The sequence below is a fragment of the Lepidochelys kempii genome, chromosome 9 (assembly GCF_965140285.1).
Source record: "Lepidochelys kempii isolate rLepKem1 chromosome 9, rLepKem1.hap1, whole genome shotgun sequence".
Taxonomy (NCBI): domain Eukaryota; kingdom Metazoa; phylum Chordata; order Testudines; family Cheloniidae; genus Lepidochelys; species Lepidochelys kempii.
In genome coordinates this window covers 100,673,952-100,697,752 of record NC_136388.1, presented here as the reverse complement: position 1 = coordinate 100,697,752, position 23,801 = coordinate 100,673,952, and the positions used below count along the sequence as shown (strand labels likewise).

Genomic DNA, 23,801 nt, shown 5'->3' with positions numbered 1-23,801 from the left:
CTGCTCCTAAGTCACTCAGGTGCTATTGGAAATCCCACCCTATGTATCAAGTGTGTCTCAGCTGACGGGCAGGAGCAGTCACAGATTGATACGTAAGGTAACAGAAGAGGACATTTTAAAAAATGAAAATACAGGCTTGATATTGATTCTATTTGTCCTGTTGCATCAAACATGTTAGTAAATCTTCCAAATTATAGATGAAATTCACCCCATACACAAGGCCTTTGCACAGTTTAATGCTCAAAATAGGGCTTAAGTCGTTCTAAAGTAGCACACAGGCCTTTGGGAAGACCAGACCTTCTCACCAGGGGGAATTTCACCTCTCATCTATTTAAGAACCTAAACCTTCCCATTTGGCTATTTGAATTCTTTCTCGTTCAGGATCTGCCTGAAATATTAGCCTATTCAAATCTGAATGAAAGTAATGAAATGTGGTTCGTATTTCTGCAATCCTATTCGGCCACAGCTAAAAGCTTTGGCGGAGTTTGGTTCAACAATTTCAGGCTACATCCTGCTTTGGTTATAGCCAATAGCAAAACTTCCATTGACTTTAACACCTCACTTTTTGTATTCCAAATTCTGATATAATTTCCCATTATTTAAGTTTAAGAGAAATGAGTCAATTTTGCACTGAGTGGGTCACGATGATAATGTATCTTCTCCTCCCCTATTTCAGGGTTTGATTTGGCATTTGTTGCCTATCCATCGGCTCTCTCCAAGTTACCAGTTGCCCCTCTTTGGTCCTTTTTATTTTTCTTCATGCTTTTACTGTTGGGGCTTGACTCTCAGTTTGCTTCCATAGGTGAGTAAGACGTGACATTAGAGCTGAGTCAAATTTGTCAGCTGATTTTTCCACCCAAAAAAACCCGCATATTTGGATTAACCAAAACATTTAAAGAATTTGTGTTAATTTAATTGAATTGTTTCAGTGACATCCCCCACACAAACCCTTCCAAAAATCAAATATTTCACTTTGACATTTTCCAGATGAAACATTTTAATTTTTCAATTTTCAATTACATGTTGTTTAAAAATTTCCTTCAATTTTATTTTGAAGAAATGTAAAAAATGCTTGAACATTTCAGGTTGAACAAAATGTTTTGTTCAATGCAGAATGATTTTTTCCAACTTTTCAGTTTGCTGAACATGTTGAAAAATTTTCATTTCAAGTGGATTCAAGTCGACAATTTTTAATTTATTTAGCTATTTATTTATTTTCAGAACAGCCAGTGAACGAAAAAATCAGGTATTCACACCGTTCCTCTTAAAATAACAAAATGCTTCCCGGATAGAGTTAGCTGCATTTCTTCATTTTGCTGCCCATGTCCAACAAGTAAAATTCTTTCTTCCTCTGCAGAAACAGTGACAACCACCATACAAGATATGTACCCCAAGGTGATGAAAAAGATGAGGGTTCCTGTAACCTTGGGATTGTGCACGCTTCTGTTTTTTCTTGGTCTCCTCTGTGTCACTCAGGTATAACATTAACTCTTTGTTGGCAATGGGTTTAATTATGATTCAGCTGGTGGGAGGATTTGTACAAGACAATACACCATTTCCCCTTGTGACAAGAAAATCCCTGCTAGCAGCATAGTCCTGTGTGTGTTTGTTCTGAGAGAGGTGACCTCCATGCCCCCAGTTCTGCAAACACCTATGGACATGCTTAATTTATGCATACAAGAAGTCCTAATGGCAGTATTTGCAGAATCCAGTCCTCTGAAATGACTATAATTTTTTAAATGGGAGTCTTTGTCAGCTGATAATTTGTGAGCTGTTTTTAGTGTCTGAGCCGTTGATTTAATTTTTTTCTTCAGTTCAGGAGATTAATTTGTGTAATCTTGAACATTTATCCACCATGCCTGCAGCAGCGTAGGAACTGCAAGTGGATATTGATAGTTTTATCATTCAGAATTGATTACCAAAGATGGCAGCTCTCTAGAACTGGTATATTCAGCTCACAGAAAATCAGTAGCTAAAAAGCTTCTTCAGCTAGTCAGGTTAGCCCCTAAAATATAGTGATTGTATTTTTTCAGTTCACTGAATGTACTTCCTTGGGACGATTGCTTTTTAAGATGTCAAGAGTGATTTTTTTAAGGGCCATATCCAAAAAGATAGTTTTACATATGTAATTACAATGAGAAAGTTGCTGCCCCAAAAGAAGTTAACCCTAATGAACCTGTGGCAAGAGCTATGGGATAATATTCAGTAATTCCCCCTCCACTTATTTCCTATCATACTATTTTATAGGTGTGTTCATATTTGTGTGTAGCCCACACGAGGAACTTCTGGGTCTTTGTCCCCCTCTAGTGGCTGGTGCATAACAGAGGATAAAAGTCAACTTCAGCAGCATATTCAGCATATTGCTAGTGTTACTCCTTTAGCGCCATCCTCAAAAGCTGATGTTATGGCACTCAGGGTCTCAGGTTCAAACCCTGCTGTCCCCTCATGTGTGTTTTTACATGTGCTTTGTTATTACAATAGTGATCAGTAGTATGCCATAAAATGCACTTGTCTGTGTAAATATAAATATTGAAATCAAGTAATGTGCAATGAATGAGATCTACCCCTGGAAAATGGGGGTTTTAAACAAAAGCCCAGACTGAGGTTGAATTCAGCTGGCATGAATTCCTCGTATTGCCATGCAAAAGGTTACTAGCACGGGGTGAAAAGCTAGCTCTTTATTGTTTGTTTTGCAGGCAGGAATTTACTGGGTTAACCTAGTGGATCATTTCTGTGCTGGATGGGGGATCCTTTTTGCAGCGGTCCTGGAAATAATGGGCATTAGCTGGATTTATGGTAAATCACTGACACTGGAAAATCAAGCTGTGGCAATGCAAATAATCCTGGTCATATCACAGTCATAAAAACAAAACATGCTACAGAAAAATTTGCATAATATCTCAATGGTTAAAAATATCTCCTGTTCCAAATCATTAGAGCATAAGAATGGCCATACTGGGTCAGATCAAAGGTCCATCCAGTATCCTGTCTTCTGAAGTGGCTAATGCCAGATGCTTCAAAGGGAATGAACAGAACAGGGCAATCACTGAGTGATCCATACCCTGTTGTCCACTCCCGGCTTCTGGCACTCAGAGGCTAAGGACGCTCAGAGCATGGGGTTTCATCACTGCCCATCCTGGCAAATAGCCATTTCTGGACCTATCCTCCATGAACTGATAATTATAAGGAGCAATGCATCCATGCTTTGTAAAGCTCCTTATACTTGCTTTCTGTACATCATAAAACCCATGTTCTAGACCCCAATCTTACAGTGCACTCTTTGGCCATCTTTCAACAGGAGGAAACAGATTTATCCAAGACATTGAAATGATGATTGGAAAGAAGAGCTGGTGGTTCTGGCTGTGGTGGAGAGCATGCTGGTTCTTCATTACCCCTGTTCTCTTATGTGTAAGTACCACGGTTGAACTACTTTGAGTTTTTGGCCAAGAACATATTCATTCCAGGTTGAACAGTTTCCATGTAGAGATTTGGGGCTGCATCTTTGGCCCCTTTGAGCCTGTTTTAAAGCCAGTGTAACAGGCCAGCTGAGGAGTCTCCACACGTGGAAGAAACGTGGGTGGTGGTGAGCCATTGTGGCAACTCAGACGCCATCCCTGCGAAGCGTCCCGCCCTGGGCACAGGACACGTGACTGGTGCCCTGTGCTCTGGCAGTGCCGGGCCATTGCAACTGGGGCTGAAATTTAAAACAGCCCGGGGTGGCTCCTCTGCACTGGGCCAGTGCCTAGCAACTCAAGAGTTAAGGAATGCACATTCGGCACATCCCTTACTCTTCAGGTTCTTTCAGATCATTGCTACTTTGTGCTCTCGTGTGCTTCTGATCTTTAATATGTGCACTATGTAAAAAAAACAACAACAAAAAAACCCCACACCTGCAACTGTTGCATATCCCTTTCTAGCAACAACATTATCTCTAATCTCTCTAGGATACCCGTGAGGAAATGCCTAATATAAATATCTTACCTGTGCAGGAATGTTCTCCAGAACTTAACTCAGCATTCTTTGCCCCAATCCTGTAAACATTCGACTAGCGCATAGAGGTATAGTGAGTCATCCCTTCCACATCCTCAGAGCATGGCTGTGCATGCAAACCGAATGTGTGAGAAATGTGCCTGCCGAGCTATGCGGATTTCCGAGCAACACGGGTGTTTAGATATAAAAAAATACGGAAAGCGTATGCATGCATGTCAATGGATACTTATAGGTCAGTAGGGGGCGATGCATGATGATGCTTATTGCCTGACCACATTTGGAAACAAAACCCTGAACTGCAAGCCAGAGACTGTCTACAGAAAGCACCTTAGATTGCTGTCAAAGCAGCAGCGGTTCACTTGGAGATAAACTGGTAAATTGTGTGTTCTGTAATCAGTACAAATCAGTCTGAGCTTTAGTCAAGTTTTCTCCCTCTTCTTTTTTTTAACAGGTGATTTTATGCTGGTCTTTGGTCGCATTTTCACCTCCCAAGTATGGCTCAGTCGAATACCCTGCATGGGGAACTGCTGTGGGCTGGTGTATGATTGTCTTCTGCATCATCTGGATTCCCATTGTTGCAATTGTAAAAATAGTGAAAGCTCAAGGAAACCTGTGGCAGGTGAGGGCCTAAGAGAACATTTGCAATAGGACCACAGGGTCAGCTGTCCTGATGGAAGTTAATGGGGACACTTACAGTGACTTCACTGGGGGCAGGATCAGACCCTGACTTCTCACATTAATCAGATAAACTTGTTGGATCAAAACAAATCCCTGGCATTGGCAGAGATGAATTTGGCCCGATTGGCTGTCATACGAAGGCAATCAGTAATTCCCTTGGAATTTCATAGTCATTTGGCAGTGGTCAGTGTTTCCCTGTGGTAAAGACATGCAGTCCGTCCTGATCTTCATGGTCTCATTTACTGTTTCCATTGTTATTCCAGTGCTGAACTATGCAATTTCAAATCTACAGTCACGCTCGCATCTTCACTCGGGCCCCATCCCACTGTAGTTAATGAGGGTTCGGATTGAGGAAGAGACAAAGTGGGTGACCAACTTCTCTTGGTGAGAGAGACAAGCTTTCAAAATACACAGAGCTCTTCAGGCCTGGGAAAGGTTCTGAGAGTGTCAGAGCTAAATACAGGGTCAAACCGATAGTTTAGCATAAGTAATTAGCACATATTCTGAGGGACCATTCAAGGTAAAATGGCCCATTAACACCCCTGTAGTCACAGGACAAAAAGGGGAGGGGAGTAGTGGGTATAGATTGTTGTAATAAGCCATAAATCCAGTGTCTTTATTAAGACCATGTTTTTTAGTGTCTAGCAAAGTGATTAATTTAAGCTCCTAGGCTCGTCTTTTGAAGGTGTTTGTGCAGATTTCCCTGGAGGACGAGGACCGAGAGGTCAGATGTAGAGTGATCGCTTTGGGAAAAGTGCTCACCCACAGGTGACAGTGTTTTTGCCTTTTATCATTTTCCTGTGTGAGCTCATTCGAGAGCATAGTGATTGTCGGGTTTCACACACACAGGTGTAATTGGGCATTTAATGCACTGGATGAGGTACACCACACGTTGTGATAGGCTTGTGTAGGACCGTGGATCTTGAAAGGTGTGTTGTGGGGGTGATGATCATCGTATCGTGGAGCTATGTCTGCAGGTTTTGCATCAATTGTTCTGGCAGGGTCTGGTGCTGCTTTCATAGAATATCAAGGTTGGAAGGGACCTCAGGACGTCACCTAGTCCAACCCCCTGCTCAAAGCAGGACCAAGCTCCAACTAGTTGGTGTGTTCTGGTCTGTGAGGTGCTTGCTTGTGATGATGAGCTTGGAGAGGCTGGGGGGTGGTTTGATGGCCAGAAGAGGGGGTTCAGGAAATATTTCTTTCCAAATAGGGTTCCCATTGAGTGGGGGTGTAATTGTTTGATGTTACCCCATATGGGTTCCAGTGTGAGATGGTAGGGGACAACGAGGGGTGTGCGGTTGGAGGGGGGTCTTATTTCTGTATTGAAACAGTTTCTTTCTGGGGATTTTGGTGGCCTGTTCCATGATGTGATCTACTTCTCAGGTAGAGTGTCCTTGTATGGTGAAGGCAGTTTTAAATGTTTTAAGGTGTATATTCCAGACTTTCTCCTGGAAGACTATTCTGTGGTATCTGAGTACCTGGCTGTAGATAACAGATCTCTTGGTGTGTTTGGAGCGGTTACTGGATCTGCGAAAGTAGGTGTGGTGATCTGTGGGTGTCTTGCATACACTTGTCTGAGGGGTTCCGTTGTTGAAGCTGATCACGATGTTCAGGAAGTTGATGCCAGTGTGGGAGTGCTCCGGAGAGAGTTCAATGGACGGCTGGTGGTGGTTGAAGTTGTGGTGAAAATTGATGAGGGAGCTTAAGTCATCTGTGCAGAGGATGAAAATATCATCGATGTACCTCTCATATATCGGATAGTGCCTGGATAATAGCCTGGTCCGGCTGGCAGTGTGCCCAGGCCCGGGCGTATTTGCCAGCTCCTAGACTCGAAGGCCAGAAGGTACCATCATGATCATCTTGCAGGCCACAGAGCTTCACCCACCCACTCCTGTAATTGACCCCCTAGCCTCGGACTGAGTAACTGACGTCCTCAAAGCATGGTTTAAAGACGTCAAGGGACAGAGAACCCACCATTTACACGAGTTTAAGCCTGCAAGAGACCCTGTGCCCCAGGCTGCAGAGGAAGGCAAACCCTGCCCCCGCCCCGGCTAAGTTCCCTGTAAGCTGCGGGGCCACAGAGCAGCCTACCTAGTGCCACACAGGTGCTCAGGGAACCCTCCTGGGGACCTGCCGCGGCTGGGCGCGGGGCACCCCTCCCTTGGCCCCCACCTAGCCCGGCCCCAACCTGCTGCAGCGCCCCTCCCCCAGCCCCAACTCTGCTGCAGCCCAGACTGGCGGTCGGGGCGCCCGCCCAGACCCAGGCGTGGCCAGGGTGGCCCCAGGTGCAGCTGGGGTGGCCCGGCCCCAGGTGCGGCCAGGGCAGCCCTCCCCTGGCCCGGACCTGCTGGGGTCCGGGAAGGGATGCCTATCCTGCAGCCCAACCCCAGAACTACTTCTGCGGGAAGAGGCGCCTCTCCCCCCTCAACCCAGGTGCTTCTGCGGGGAGAGAGAGCTGCGGGGCGGGGGAATCCTCTCTCCTCACTGTTTTCCCAGAGCACCCTCCTGCACCCCAAATCCCTCGTCCCTGGCCCCACGCCTGAGCCCCTCATCCCTGGCCCCAACCCAGAGCCCGCACCCCCAGCTGGAGCCCTCACACCGCTGCACCCCAACCCTCTGCCCCAGGCCTGAGCCCCCGCCACACTCCGAACCCCATGGCCCCACCCCCACCACGTGAATTTTGTTATGTGCACATCGATATGAAGGTCATGTGTCACATATCGCCTCCATATTGGTGCACATAAAATTCATTCCGCACATGGGTGGGGAAAAATTAGGGGGAACTCTGCCCCCAGGGTCTCTGACAATCTGACCCGGGGGAAAATTCCTTCCCGATCTCAAATATGGCGATCAGTGAGACCATGCGCATGTGGGTGAGACCCAGCAGCAAGATACCTGGGAACGAATTCTCTGGAGTAACTCGGAGCCCGTCCCATCACCAGCCATTGGAGAGATTTGCTGTGTGTAGCAGGTCGGCTACACGCCATTGCGAGCAGTCTCATCATACCATCCCTCCACAAATTTATCGAGCTCGGGCTTGACGCTGGTTAGGTTTTTTGCCCCCACTGCTTCCCTTGGAAGGCTGCTCCAGAACTTCACTCCTCTGATGGTAGAAACCTTCGTCTAATTTCAAGCCTAAACTTGTCAATGGCCAGTTTATATCCCTTTGTTCTTCAGCTCATTTAATTTCAGCAAATAGGATTGCAGCATGCAGATGAATTGAGCTGCAGGACAAAAGATGGAGACAGGGAAGAGGAGGAACGGGGAAACGGTCACCTATTTCGGATGTCACCTTTCACCATGGAGTGAGCACGGGGCAGCTGCAAGGGAAGCAGCGGAGAGCAAACAAGATGTGTAGGGGAGGGACCTCTGCTAGTGTAACCCACGCACCTCCTGGGGGTGGTGTTCGGTAGTGGCACCGAGATCACTTCGAGCAGACTCATTTTCTCTCTCTGTAGCCTTAGCTAGCAGCCGGCTGGCTTTTAGCTCATGCGGTAGAGGCTCATGCACTAAGCTCCAGAGACCCCGCCCCCCCACCGCTGACGACCGGGGTCTGTCGGCATTACACTAGCACAAGTCCATCAGCCCAGGCACTCTTGCAGAACGAGCTTTAAATGCAGCTGAACTTCCTGGGCACTTGTGATTTGTAACCAAATGTTTGGATTGCTTTGATTTTGTACCTGAGGTGGGTTTTGGGGCGCGGGGAGGTCAGTGTTTCGATTTCTCCCCACTGTTCAGCAAAATGTACCAAATAAAGCATGGTGCAGAGAATAAAAACCTGCAAGGAAATATCAGCAGAAACAACGAAGAAATTAAATCCCCTTTGGGGACTGTATTTTTTGCTTCCCAGCGTATTGTGAGCTGCTGCCGGCCAGCTGCTAACTGGGGACCCTTCCTGGAATGTCACCGAGGAGAAAGGTACAGCCACATGGTAGATCCCCACAAGGAAAGAGACCAGGAGATCCCCACTGTGGATGGCTTCGTGCACAAGCTGCAATGAGACGCCTGCCCTGGGCTGCATTATTTTTTAACACAAATGTATTTTCTTTTTGTTTAATGTTGGAAAATAGTGATTCAAAATATTGAAAGCCATACTATTTATTGTTAGCTCTGCCTGTACAGGGAGGAGCAGGGCATGAAGTAGAGAGGAAAGCTCAAGCCCACGGGCTGGGAGGGCAGGAAAATACACTCCAGCCTCTCAGAACGTAGGGACTGGGAGCAGTCTGTAGTGCAGCTGGCCTGCAGATGCTGCTAAGGGAGGATGTATTGCACAGGGCTTGGGCCGCGGGGCTCTGCGCTGGGCACATACCAACAAGCCAGGATCCCAAGGCACCTCCCTGCGCGCTCTGTTTTCCGGAGCTGGCGCACAGCTCAGGCTGATAGGTTGCTGCTCTCTGGCTCAGCAGCCCAGGGGAAGTGAATAATTGCTGCTGTCTGGGCCTTCCTCAGGTTTCTCAGGGCTTTTCATAGAATATCAGGGTTGGAAGGGACCTCAGGAGGTCATCTAGTCCAACCCCCTGCTCAAAGCAGGACTAATCCCCAATTTTTGCCCCAGATACCTAAATGGCCCCCCTCAAGGATTGAACTCGCAACCCTGGGTTTAGCAGGTCAATGCTCAAACCACTGAGCTATCCCTCCCCCCTATTGGTGCTGAGAAAAGCGTGCATCTGTGTCATTTGTGTCTCTCGACATTGAGGGGTGACAAGCTGCCTTGCTGATGAGGATAGAAAGTGGCGAGGGAAGTTCCCATAGAGTTATCATTGTTTCCACGGGAATTCCTCCGGGGTCACCTTTTGGTATGGTGTAAATACGGTCAGCATTCACTTGTCTGGTCCTCGCAACCCCAGCTTCCTTAGCACAGACACTGCAGTAGAAACTTTCACCCTGCAGCTTTTGGTCCTTCTGTTTTTCCTGCACTACGCACGGCTTTACCCATCCTTCCCTTCTCTGGAGCCCACACTCAAGGCAAAGCTCCGCCTGGCCAGGGGCGCCGCACCAGGCCTGCATGCTACTTAAGCCTTCAACAAAGAGCACAGGTGGGACTTAAGTGTGGCCCAGACCTTGTGCTGGTGATCTGCACAGGAGAGCAGAATTTCACCCTGAGTGTAGGTTATAATTGCCATTCAGCATTTGCAACAACACCAGCCTCAACCACTCCAAAATCATGAGTGGGGACCCCCAAAATCATGGGATTGGCTTAAAAACCATGAGAGTTGGGTTCTTTTATTTGCCTTCTGGTGTTTGTGGCTTTAGGGTTCACAGTTTTCAGCTCTTCTTAGCATTGATGGGGCTAGAAACTTACTTTGCTTTTTAAATGAAAGCTGAGGTTTGCACATAATCACATGACTCCAGGAGCTGTATCTTTAAGAACAAACACCAAATCTCGTGAGATTTCGGAGCATTGAATTTGTTCTTTCATTTGCTGCCAAATATGGAATGGGTGGTCTGGCTAAGGGGTGCTGACCATGCAGACATTGCCTGGAAAGCCCAGCCCCACACAGAAATCATATTAAATGAACAATTGAAACTTGTGCCTGTAGAATAGAGGATTTCTATTTTGCATTATTTAAAAAGTTGGGTGGGATTTATTTTTCCCGCATGTTAACTCTGGGTTGTTTTTTTTTGAAACAAGATGGCAGGGTGATCAAGTACCGGATCCGCTCAGTGGTATCTTACTAATTCTGGGCTGGGGTTGGGCCGGAGAGCTGAGGGCTGGCTGTGCTGTATACACAGACCTACATTTTGAACTGGCATTTTTATGATAAATTAACTATCGTGTTACTGTTTTTAGCAAATAAAATGTAGAGTTTTTACAACTTTTGGAACCAGATGATCCAACTGGTCTCTCTTGTCTCCCACTGGGTAGAAAATCACCTAAAGAAAGCACCAGCGGTTCTTACCTGAGATTGTCAGAGCAGCTTTGTAGTGCAGCAAGACTGCGGTGTCCTGAAGTGGGGATGAGGGAAGCCCCATCCTGGAGGTGTTTTACTGTGGAAGCCAGGAACAGACATAACAGACCTGGTCATGAGCTACAATCCAGACCCAGCGCAGAGGGCCCAGATAGCAGCCTGGTTTCCCTAGCTGGCAATTCCTCCAGCATGGAGAAGTGTATGGCTATCACTGAGCCCATGTAGTCAGGTCCTGTGTCACCTGATCCCAGCTGCCCTGGGGAGATGGGGCAAGCTGGAGGCTTGGCTGGAGTGCACTGTTGCTCCTGGGCTGGCAAACAGCCCCCTTGGAAGCTATTAGCTTGAATATGTTAGAGCAGCCTCTAGGCTCTGGGGCCAGGGTTTTCATGGCACCAACCCCATGGTCCGGGAGCTGCTCTCCAGTGGGAGGCTGGGGACAGAGAGAGGCTGGGAGTGAGAATCTCCCTGGCTCCAGCTTGCCTTGCACCAAGCAGAAGAGCTGGCAAGGTGTGAGGAGGGGCAGTGATCTGTGCCGGGCAAGGGAAGGAGCAGAGAAAGAATCCAGAGGTTAAGCTATAAATAGAATGTCATACCCCAAATGGGGGGAAAGTGAATCCAGCCCAAAACATGACCCAGAGGCTCAGCAGAGGGTAAACAGGGGCTTTGGAGAAAGTGGATAATACACCCCTCTCCGTGTACCGCAAACGTGCCATACTGCTGGGATCTCCACCAGCTGCAGCAGCCAGGACATCTCTCCTCATCCTCTTCGTGCAGCACTTCCCTGGCTGGAACTCCCTGAATCACTTTCATGATCCTATCGCAGCTCGGCCTCCCATGTGCGGCCCATAAATGAGACAGCAAGCAGCTTCCCTAGAGCCTGGGGAATCAGGCCAAGCCATATGGGCCAAACCCACTCTTGGGAAATCGTGGGACTCTTGGGAAATCACTCCCGAGACTACAGAGCCCTGGTGGCTGGCATAGCCCCTTGCTGCCACTCCTGGTGGGGCACAATTCCTTCCATGTCTTTAGGAGCCAAGATTCCCCCACCACAGCCCTTGGCCTAACAGCTGAGACAGGTGCTGTCTCCTCACCCATTCAGTCCTCGTTCTTCGGGAGTCGATTGAGCTATCTCCAGCACAGCTCCTGGGGGAGGGCACAGTCCATTAAAGCTGGGCTCAGCACCCTGCTCGCATCAGGGCTGGTCAAACAATGGGAATTCTCCTTTGCAAAATATTCCAAACAGAAAGGAAATGGTTTGTTTTGTTCAAAATCTTTTTTCCCCCTTTTGGAAGAAATCATTGAAAACAAACAATTTCCTCTTGATGCAAACTGAATTGAATTGAGCCAAATACTTTTGTTTGTTTTTTTTTAAATTCCTTTCCCCTCTTTCTCTCTCTTTGGGGCAGGGGGGAGGGAAAATATATCAGAGGGATAAATACCAGAGAGGGAGAGGAATTATTTAAACTCAATACCAATGTGGACACAAGAACAAATGGATATAAACTGGCCACTAGGAAATTTAGATTAGAAATTAGACGAAGGTTTCTAACCATCAGAGGAGTGAAGTTTTGGAATAGCCTTCCGAGGGAAGTAGTGGGGGCAAAAGATCTATCTTGCTTTAAGATTAAACTCGATAAGTTTATGGAGGAGATGGTATGATGGGATAACATGGTTTTGGTAATTAAATATTCATGGTAAATAGGCCCAATGGCCTGTGATGGGTTTTTAGATGGGGTAAGATCCAAGTTACCCGGGAAAGAATTTTCTGTAGTATCTGGCTGATGAATCTTGCCCATATGCTCAGGGTTTAGCTGATCGCCATATTTGGGGTCGGGAAGGAATTTTCCTCCAGGGCAGATTGGAAGGCCCTGGAGGTTTTTCGCCTTCCTCTGTAGCATGGGGCACGGGTCACTTGCTGGAGGATTCTCTGCTCCTTGAGGTCTTCAAACTACAATTTGAGGACTTCAATAGCACAGATATAGGTGTGAGGTCTTTTTTAGGAGTGGTGGGTGAAATTCTGTGGCCTGCATTGTGCAGGAGGTCAGACTAGATGATCATAATGGTCCCTTCTGACCTAAATATCTATGAAAAGGCAGAAAAACCAAACAGAACCATCACTTCGATTCCATTCGGTTTGAATCCAAATGAAAATGTGAGTTTTGATTGTTGGTAGTAGAGTGAGAAGCTTTTGAATGATGTGAACATTTTCATAAGGTCAATAGCTATTTTTTGTCAAATCCCCTCCTCCTTTTTTGACCAAAACCCCTTCCTTCCTTCCCTAATTAATGTCTACGGAATGCCCTTGGGTGGGGTGTTTTACTCTCTAGTCACGGTGCATGTTGGTGTTTGGCCAGTAGGGGACAGTGTGGGTTTGCTGCTTTTTCTGTTTCCTCTCTGGCTCAGGTGCACTCCTAAGATGCAGTATCATGGCACAGCGCTGGGGAAGAGATGGCAAGGTACGCACGCTGTTTGTTGTATTCCAGAGTCTGCCGCCACGCCTAATACGGACTGTTAGACTCAGAGGTGGCCCCTAGCTTACGCTCTTCTTTGTGTTCATGAGAGGCTTCACTGAGGATTTCATTTGAAAGCAGAAATGCTTGTAGCTAAATTTCTTGGTCTGATTCTGGCCTCACACCCATTTCACAGCAGTTTTACCTCATTGCCATTACTCCCGATTTACATTCGTGTCCCTGAGACCGGAATCAGATTCATGGTATCTATTGCTCTTCTTCACACTTGGGTGATGCATGAAAATTCGCCATGATCCTCCCCGCCCAAGTTTTAGTCACAGGTGTTTTTAGTAAAAGTCATGGACAGGTCACTGGCTGTGAATTTTTGTTTGCTGCCTGTGACCTGTCCCTGACTTTTACTAAAAATGCCCGTGACTAGAACGTAACCTTACTACGGGTGTGTGGGGGCGCTGCTTCCCGGGCCATGAGACCCACCGCCCCGACACAGTCATGGGCAGAAGGAAGGAGCAATGAATAAAGGGAAACCGAAGCAATGCCCCCCTCCCGCTGGCCTTGCAGAATGCTCAGTGCAAACGAGGCAGCAATTACCGCAAAACATGCCATCGAAAAACAATGGCTTCCCCTGCACTCCTCTCAGCTGGCAGGCCCCCGACCACCCCTCCGGATACACTGAGGCACAAAGGTATTTTCCCTTGTGATCAATGGACAGACATTTGCTTTTGCTTTAGCTGCTACACCTGGCAGCGTGGCCCCTGTGCATTCCTAAGGGGCTGGCACCAACTGCCGCATTTTTGTGGCAGAGTGATTCAAGCAAATATGTGTTCAGCTCCCCAGTTGTCTCATCCATTTCTGGGGGGCGGGGGGTGTCTCCTACCACAACACTCCTGGCAGCTTAAAGGGCGTTGCAGGGAAGCTGTGTAGTTCGGCACATGGAGACAAGCTGATGGGAGCTGCATGCACTGCTATGCAGAACGCATTGATGTCCACGGGCCTCTTTGCACTGATGCTCTGTACTCCCTGCACTGCATTTGTCAACTAGGTGCAGGCAAATGGGCTCTTCAGCAGCTCGGGCTGGAACACATTAGTTTTGTCTGCGGCTTTTGGGGCAAGAAACCAGTATCTGGTTGCAACCGTACAGTCCCAATGGTCGCTGCTGTTCTCCAGCCTGCACCAGAAGGGCTGGAATCCCCCCCCGGCCTTTGCACAAGTGTGCAGTGGGGAGCAGGGGGGAGCGAGTGTGCAGAGCCCTTTGCCCTGCTCCTTGTGCAGCGTGGGTCAGAGATAAGCACTCCTGGGAGTAAGGGGACAGCTCATTCCTCTTGCCAATGGGACTGGCTCCCCCCCAGCCTCACACGCACTGCTCAGCAGAGCTCACAGCCACATGAGGAGCGCTAAAGCCCTGGGAGTGTGGACACCAGGTGCCCAGGATAGGGCTGCTCAGAAAATGGATTAGCCGTTCAGTGAGGAATTCCTCCAGTTTGAGCTCTGGTTTCCATCTGAACCTGAGTGAGAAGCTGCGGTGTCCTGCGGAGTGCCAATCCCCCTCCCCCCCGCCCCAGCTTTGAGTCAGGAACGCTGAAATGTTTCGTATTCTTCATTTTCTTCGTGTCGTGACAGCGTAACGCAATGTGAAGCCATCTATTGTATAACAGCCATCTAAGTGTGATGTGATATTTAAGTTAATAGGTCAATAGCATAAGAAAGTTAAAACAAAATGAACTGAAATGCTCAAGGCAAAACAAGAGGGTTTTGCCCTGTCGAAAGGAGACGTTTTGACAACAAAACGAGAAAGTTGCAATGTTTCATTTCAGCTTTTTTCTGTATAAACTTTTGTCAAAGTCAATGCGCCCGCCGAACGCTTCGGCTTGGACATCCCTGCGTTGTCTGATGGCCAGCTGGTGTCTTTCCATGGTTTTGACCAGCTCTACCCAAGAGGCCCCTGAGGGGCCAGCTCCTGATCACGTGGTATCAGTGCTGTATCCCGAGCAGCGTTCTCCTGCCATGGCGAAGCCAGGCTGGCGGGAACAGGGAACACACGTGCGCCACTGTGACGGGCCTACACGGGGAGCAGTGCATCAGCCCCAGGGTCTGCAGGGACCTTCATCACTTTCCCCTCTTGCTTTGCAACCGCCTCTCAGGGAGTTCCTTGGGCAGCTGCCATTGTTGTCTCAGGATACGTTGCCTGACCTGCTGGCATGAGAGAACTGGGGAGGGGAATGCAAGGAGGGGGTCACTGGTAGTACTTTCAGCTTGGGGACACCCAACAAAATCCTGAAGAAACCATATTGCCCAGGGGAGCCAAGGACCAGGGTCAGCATATGGAAACAAGGAGGCCCCATATAGATAACCCTGGCCTCCAGTGGATGTCCTCAGAGCAGGTAAGAGGTGTCTCCAACCCCTTCTCCAAAGGACGAATCAGGAGAATACAGGGTACGTCTAGCCTGAAATGTGGGCTGTGATTGCAGTGAATCGAGCCAGCTCAGGTCCCAGAGCAGTGAAGCCGTGGCAGCTGGCACGTCGGGGCAGGCTGTACTGGTCTGCCTGGAGCCCCAGGGAACTCTTGCGGTGCAAGCCCACGCTGAATTCTGCGCTGCCATGAGCTTCGCTGCTCCACTGCCCAAGCTAGCTAGAGTAAAGGAAGTTTACACTTGAAATTAGACGACGGTTTCTAACCATCAGAGGAGTGAAGTTTTGGAACAGCCTTCCAAGGGAAGCAGTGGGGGCAAAAGATCTATCTGGCTTTAAGATTAAACTCGGTAAGTTTATGGAGGAGATGGTATGATGGGATAACATGATTTTGGCAATTAGCTGATCTTTAAATATTCATGGTAAATAGGCCCAATGGCCTGTGATGGGATGTTAGATGGGGTGGGATCTGAGTTATCCAGGAAAGAATTTTCTGTAGTATCTGGCTGGTGAACCTTGCCCACATGCTCAAGGTTTAGCTGATCGCCATATTTGGGGTCGGGAAGGAATTTTCCTCCAGGGCAGATTGGAAGAGGCCCTGGAGGTTTTTCGCGTTCCTCTGTAGCATGGGGCACAAGTCACTTGCTGGAGGATTCTCTGCTCCTTGAAGTCTGTAAACCACGAGTTGAGGACTTCAATAGCTCAGACATAGATGAGAGGTTTATCGCAGAAGTGGGCGGGTGGGATTCTGTGGCCTGCGTTGTGCAGGAGGTCGGACTAGATGATCATAATGGTCCCTTCTGACCTTAGTATCTATGAATCTATAAAGCCACTTGAGCACCATTTGAACCAATGATTGCAGGACAGATGTAGCGTCAGGGAGTGCCAGCTTGTGAGGTTTTCACTTCCCCCTCCCGTGGATTAAGAACAGCCAGACTGGGTCAGACCAATGGTCCATCTAGCCCAGTATCCTGTCTTCCAACAGTGGCTGGTGCCAGGCACTGCAAAGGGAGTGAATGGAACAGGGCAATTTTCAAGTGATCCATCCCCTGTCTTTCACTCCCAGTCAGAGGTTTAGGGACACCCAGAGCCCTGACCCCTGGCTAATAGCCATTGATGAACCTGTCCTCTAGGAACTTATCTAATTCTTTTTTGAACCCAGTTATACTTTTGGCCTTCACAGCATCCGCTGGCAATGAGTTCCACAGGTTGACTGTGTTGTGTGAAGGACTTCCTTCTGTTTGTTTTAAACCTGCTGCCAATTACTTTCAGTGCGTGACCCCTGGTTCATGTGTTATGAGAAGGAGTAAATAACACTTCCTGATTCACATTCTCCACACCCGGCATGATTGTATAGACCTCTCTCAATCCCCCTGCGTCGTCTCTTTTCCAAGCTGAACAGGCCCAGTCTTTCTAATCTCGCCTCATGTGGAAGCTGTTCCAGACCCCTCATCATTTCTGTGGCCCTTCTCTGTATTTTTTCCATTTCTAATGCATCCTTTTTTGAGACGGGGCAACCGGGACTGCACACAGTACTCAAGGTGTGGGCATATCATGGATTTATATAGTGGGACTCTCTACCAAAAGAAAATAACAGCACCGGGAAGGGAAGGTAAAGAGAAAACAAGAAATTGAAAGACGGGAATCCAAGCGGAAAGTTAGACAGATGACGAGGGAGGAATAAAAAAATATTGCTCGAGCATGCAGGGGTGTAATCAGGAAGGCCAAAGCATAATTGGAGTTGTAGCTAGCAAGGAATGTAAAGGGTAACAAGAAAGGTATGTTAGCAACAAGTAGAAGGTCAGTGAAAGTGTGGGACCCCTACTGAATGCGGGAGGCAACCTAGTGACAGATGTAGTGGAAAAAGCTGAAGTACTCAATGCTTTTTTTGTCTTGGTCTTCATAGGCAAGATTAGCTCCCAGACTGCTGCCCTGGAGGTGAGCAGCCCTCAGTGGTGAAAGAACAGGTTAAGGACTATTTAGAAAAGCTGGACATGCACGAGTCCTTGGGGCTGGATTTAACACATCCGAGGGTGCTGAGGGAGTTGGCTGATGTAATTGCAGAGCCATTGGCCATTATCTCTGAAAACTCATGGCAATTGGGGGAGGTCCCAGATAATTGCAAAAAGGCAAATATAGTGCCCATCTTCAAAAGAGGGAAGAAGAAGAATCTGGGGAACTACAGACCAGTCAGCCTCACCTCAGTCCCTGGAAAAATCATGGAGTGGAATCCATTTTGAAGCACTTGGAGGAGAGGAAGGTGATCAGGAACAGTCTACATGGATTCACCAAGGGCAAGTCATGCCTGACCAACATGATTGCCTTCTATGATAAGATAACTGGCTCTGTGGTATGGGGAAAGCGGTGGATGCGATATATCTTGACTTTAGCAAAGCTTTTGATACGGTCTCCCACAGTATTCTTGCCAGCAAGTTAAAGAAATATGGATTGCATGAACGGACTATAAGGTGGATAGAAAACTGGCTAGATCGTTGGGTTCAGGGGGTAGTGATCAATGGCTCCATGTCTAGTTGCCAGCTGGTATCAAGTGGATGCCCCAGGGGTCTGTCCTGTGGCCGGTTTTGTTCCACATCTTCAGTAATGATCTGGATGAGGGGCTGGATTGCACCCTCAGCAAGTTCGCGGATGACACTAAGCTGGGGGGAGAGGTAGATATGATGGAGGGTAGAGATAGTGTCCAGAGTGACCTAGACAAATTGGAAGATTGGGCCAAAAGAAATCTGATGAAATTCAACATGGACAAGTGCAGAGTCCTGCACTTGGGATGGAAGAATCCCATGCACCACTACAGATTAGGGACCGAGTGGCTCGGCAGCAGTTCTGCAGAAAAGGACCTAGGGGTTACAGTGGACAAGAAGCTGGATATGAGTCAACAGTGTGCCCTTGTTGCCACGAAAGCTAACGGCATATTGGGCTGTATTAGTAGGAGCATTGCCAGCAGATTGAGGGAAGTGATTATTCCCCTCTATTCGGCTCTGGTGAGGCCACATCTGGACTATTGTGTCCCGTTTTGGGCCCCCGACTACAGAAAAGATGTGGACAAATTGGGGAGAGTTCAGTGGAGGGCAACAAAAATGATCAGGGGGCTGGGGCACATGACTTATGAGGAGAGGCTGAGGGAACTGCGCTTACTTAGTCTGCAGAAGAGAAAAGTGAGGGAGGATTTGATAGCATCTTTCAACTACCTCAAGGGGGGTTCGAATGAGGATGGAGCTCGGCTGTTCTCAGTGGTGGCAGATGACAGGACAAGGAGTAATGGTCTCAAGTTGCAGTGGGGGAGGTCTAGGTTGGATATTAGAAAACACTATTTCATAAGGAGAGTGGTGAAGCACTGGAATGGGTTCCCTAGGGAGGTGGTGGAATCTCCATCCTTCGAGGTTTTGAAGGCCCAGCTTGACAAGGCCTGGCTGGGATGATTTAGTTGGGGTTGGTCCTGCTGTGAGCAGGGCGTTGGACTAGATGACCTCCTGAGGTCTCTTCCAACCCTACTTTTCTATGATTCTATGATCTCTAAGTAATGAGACAAAAGGCAGGGGGAAGTAAACATGGGCATTTTTTAAAAAAGGGTATTAAACATTCCAGGGGAAATACGAGTACAGGAAGCTTAAAGCATGGCCCAAAAGATCAATGCTTCAGAAAGGGAAAGGGTGCACTATATATGATGTTGCCCTGCAACAATGGCTGCTAAAGTTTGCTGGCTAATAAAAGGTGATAGGCAGATGCTGCTGTCTTTCTGCACTGGAGGCTGTGCATGGCGAAAAGCAATCAGGCCTAGCAGGGAGAAGGGACCTGACAATTGATTTCCTTGTCTGTTTCTTTGCTCTGTTGACATTCACTCCTGGGATTGGATCCGCAGCAAGCCACCAGATGGTCTGGGAGGTGGCGGGGAAAAGGAGCATAATCAAACCTGGGAATTTCAATCAGTCATTTTTTTGGCCGCCTGCATTTGGACAGCAGCAGACAGCACAGGTTTGAGCCCAAACATGCAGTCTATTTTGGGGCACTGGTATTTTTTTCTATTATACCTTTCCTTAGCTCATGATTTCTCCTGAGATTCCCATTCAAACTCCCAGATTTCTCAGGCCTCTCCTGTGCTGGTTACACCGTGCTAAAACCACAGACATATTTATAGATTATTTTTTAAAATATTAGTCCAGGTTCCCCCTGCATTCAGCCTCCAGGATACTCAGAATTCTGGGTAAGCAGGGCAAGGATTCTGCTGGGTGGGCAAAGTGGAGACATTCTTTTGCTCATAAAAGCACTTAACAGGATAGCGCAATTTTGTTCCCAGGGAAATGTCTGATTCTCATTAGTTCTACGTGTCGTGTAGATTTCAGATGTACGACACCAATGCCAGTGTTTAACTCAAATTGCGTGAATGAGATCTACAAAGTAAGTCAAGTTTGAACAAAAATCAGTCCAGCAGTTCAAATTACACATGCCCAATGAATATATATGTGTCTGCACACACACACACGGGCAAATGGCTGAACTACTATTGCTCAACATTTGCAAAAACAATTCACGTCTGGACAACACTTGAGATATTGCTTGCTGGAAGACTGGGAAAACATTTACAATAGGAGTTGGAATTCAACTTTGAATATGGCATGTGCCATAGTATGGACCATAGTACGTACCATAGTAAGCACACTCATTTGCAGTGCGCAGAAAAAGCTGATATCTTATTGCACTCACGAATATTCAAAGCCCTGCAAGTTAACTTGTATCTGGTGCTTATTAAAAAGGTAGAAATAAAACATTAAGAACATGAAAAAGAAAGATTTCCTCCATCTGTTAAACGACTAGCATGATTAGACGTGGGTGAATTACTACCTTGCTCATTAGAGACACAAGGTGGGGGAGGTAATATCTTTTATTGGACCAACTTCTGTTGCTGAGAGAGACAAGCTCTCCAGCCACCCAGAGCTCTTCAGCTAACTACAGCTCTTTTAACTACCTTGCTTCTGAATTTTAGTCTACAGTGTTTTTCTTTAGTCAAATTTCATCCAAAGGCTTTAAAAACAAACATAAAGAAATGAAAAGGCTAGTCAGGGATAAATAGTCACAGCTATGGATTATGTAGGGAAGACAGAAATATAGAAGGGGAAGATATAGCAATATTAGCAAAGAAGGAGTTGTTTGGGGAGAAATTAGTAACTATGTAGAATATTACAGAGTTATTACGAAGACTAAACTAATTAGAGGAATCTGTTGTAATGCACCTGACTAAAGTGAACGACTAGAATGTGAAATGATTAAACAAATTAAAAAATCATGCAGAAGGGCCTTGCGGCGATTATTGGGGTATGGATCAGACTCAAGAGCACGTGAAGTGGCAGAAACGAGGGTGGAGACATGACATTGGGAAGGGCACAGGATCACCTGATAAGGAAGGTGTCAGTATTAGACATGGCTTCGGTGACTAAACTAGTCCAACTGGGCTCCTGGCATCAGTCATAGAGACTCTCCCCTCCTAGAGCCGCTCAGGAAATGGGTATTTTATTCACTATGGAGAATTTCCATGAATATTTAGTTTTATTGGTGGAATCTTTTGTTTGTTTCTGTCAACAAGTTGGAAGTGATATCTTTCTTTCTTTCTTTCTTTCTTTCTTTCTTTCTTTCTTTCTTTCTTTCTTTCTTTCTTTCTTTCTTTCTTTCTTTCTTTCTTTCTTTCATACAGTGGTTAGGATAGGGCATGTGCCTAGAATGGCAGCGGCTAAGTGCAGCTGTCTGAGAGCAGTAGGTTGGCCCCCAGGAGTTTCTGTGCTGGGCAGGGTGCTGCTAGGACCTACCATTAGCCCCAGAGCCATAGTCCTGGCCCGTCACCAAGGTTCTAGGTCCTGGTATCATGGGACTTCTGGATGGATGGGACAGACTCCCAGTTACCAGGATTTCCTGTGGGTCAAAGCCTGCAGCTCCTGTTTGAGTTTTGTCCAAGTGTGGGAAGAAGTAACCGCTATTGCCAGCACTCTGGGGTCAGAGCTAGGGGGTGGTGTAGCAGTTGTACTAAGATAGTGGCCACAACCCTATGACGCTAGGTGACTTGTGGTGTGGTGGGGAGAAGTAGAGGTTTCTAGGTAGCAGGTGGAGGAGACATTAGCTACATCTGCCCGCAAGCAGGTCAGGGTGCAGGCCATTTTGGCCAGTCCCTGCTCCTAATGAAGCTGGGTGGTGACTGGCCAATAGTGACCCATCTAGCAAGATGGGCCAATGCCATCAGCTGGCGGGGAGCAGAATACATCCTTCCACTTTCCCCCAGGGGACAGGTCTGTACCCTAAAGCCAAAGCATGTTCTAAACCCTTGTCTAGAGACTCCAGTGCACTAGTTTGACACAGTATAAGACAAGACATATCTGTATTTGCTCTTCTCGGGATTTCAGATGGATGAAAACCATCTTTTAAAAAATATCCCTGTATGTTGGATTTATGAGTTAGAGGATTCAGAGTTCAACATGTTGACATGACTCTCAAAATGCCAGTCACTTGCAACTGTGCTTTCAACGTTGGAGAGGCAGATTAAATCTGGGGTTTACTAAATACAATCAAACAGAATGGGAGTCTGGGGGCGGGGGGGAAGACACAGCCCAGCACAGGTGTCAGCATACTGGGAATCAGCAAAATCCTGCTTTCCACCCCCTCACTCTGAGACGCAGCGACACTAACCTCATCGAAAGAGCTAGCAGGCCCAGCCCTGGATAGAGTAGCATTTCCATCTGCTCAGAGAGCAGTGCTGCCCCTGGAGTTTTGAAAAACGTGAACGGAGACGTTCTGTGCTCTGTACTTCCATCAGCCAAAATACTTTCTGCAGATCTCACTTCGTTGTCAGCATTGTCTCGTGGAGAAGTAATAGAAGTTCCTTCTGTATCACAAACAAAATCTGTGTAAGCAGGGTCTGAATGAACTAGGGTGACCAAGACAGCAAGTGTGAAAAATCGGGACAGAGAGTGGGAGATAAATAGGAGCCCATATAAGAAAAAGACCCCAAAATTGGGACTGTCCCTATAAAATCCGGACATCTGGTCACCCTAGAATGAACTATTACCTGACAGTTAGCTGGGGGGGGGGGAGAGACTTCAGGAGCAAACTGTATTTACCTGAACACACCTACTCTGCTTAGATATCCAGCAGATAGAGCCCTGTTGCTCAAAGTGATCAACTTTGGCTGGTGTTGGGTTACAAATCACTTTAGTACTGAATGCCAGGGTAGTGGAATGCTGTTATCAATGTTGTTGTCTTTATTGTATGAATAAAGGGGGGCAAAACTGTGCTCAACCTGTCCCAAAATAGGGGGTCACCCTCAGCTGAAAGGACCTAGTTAAACCTAGGTCCCTAGTTACCTAGGGAGGTGGTAGAATCTCCTTCCTTAGAGGTTTTTAAGGTCAGGCTTGACAAAGCCCTGGCTGGGATGATTTAACTGGGAATTGGTCCTGCTTTGAGCAGGGGGTTGGACTAGATGACCTTCTGGGGTCCCTTCCAACCCTGATATTCTATGATTCTATGATTCTATGAAACCAGGGGCTTGAATATCAGAGCCCTGTGACAATAAATAGAGATACGTATCCTAGCCAGATGACATGGACTGTCCCTACTGGTCTGGTTTAACCTGTTCCTCCCAACTGCTCACAGAAAGAACTACACAGGCTTCATTCGGAGCCTCTTTGTTATTTTGAATGCTCAATCAGAGCTGAATTCCGTTGTGGTGGGGCTGTGTTTCTACCCAGCCTGCAAGGAGCTGAAAATGACTAAGAGATGGATTTGTAGTGGTCACAGCAGCAGAAGGTGACTGATGTCTGGTGAACAAGTGGTTGGTGAGGCAGCGAGGAGCAGCGGCTGGCAGCGCGGCCAGGCAGGGAGGAACAGTGGCTGGCAAGATGGCCGGGTGGTGAGGAGCAGCGGCTGGCGGGGCACCCAGCCAAAACAAGCGCTCAGATGGCAAAGCAAGCAAGTGGTCTTCTTCCCCGGGTGGGAGGGGAACTCACACAGATGCGCCTCTGAACCCTGGATCCTCTCTGACCCAGGACAACCCCTGTGAGTTGGGTGTGGAGAGGGAGCAGAGGAGCACAGAAAAGGAATTTTTGGTTGTAGAACTCAAGAACAGGGGGCAGAAGGCTCTGCCCCACGCCCTGGGGGGTGGGTGTCCTGATCACAGTTCTATGATTATGAATCCCGCTTGTGGCATTTTCCCTAATTAATGTTGGGCGACTTCCCTCCTTTCATTAAAAGTTTCTGTTCTACACTCAGACTCTGCGCTTGTGAGTAGGGAAGTACTGCCTCTCAGAGGTTCCCAGGGATGGGGTGTAATTTTTCCAGGTGACTGGACGGG

General features: G+C 47.5%; 1 protein-coding gene across 4 annotated transcripts in view; it reads left to right on the top strand.

Moving 5' to 3' along the window:
- SLC6A14 (solute carrier family 6 member 14) overlaps positions 1–10,484 on the top strand; it is a 28,420-nt gene extending 17,936 nt beyond the window's left edge. For 2 of the 4 annotated variants that reach the window (XM_073358560.1, XM_073358559.1), the window contains 6 exons: positions 677–802; positions 1,358–1,476; positions 2,697–2,796; positions 3,299–3,408; positions 4,442–4,609; positions 8,519–10,484. In XM_073358560.1, coding sequence (XP_073214661.1) covers positions 677–802; positions 1,358–1,476; positions 2,697–2,796; positions 3,299–3,408; positions 4,442–4,609; positions 8,519–8,668 — 773 coding nt within the window. In that variant the 3' untranslated portion in view covers positions 8,669–10,484. Of the gene's footprint in view, positions 1–676; positions 803–1,357; positions 1,477–2,696; positions 2,797–3,298; positions 3,409–3,944; positions 4,059–4,441; positions 4,610–8,518 lie in introns of those variants that run through there. The other 2 variants (XM_073358564.1, XM_073358563.1) reach the window with 2 other exon arrangements.
- Positions 10,485–23,801: the final 13,317 nt, after the last annotated feature.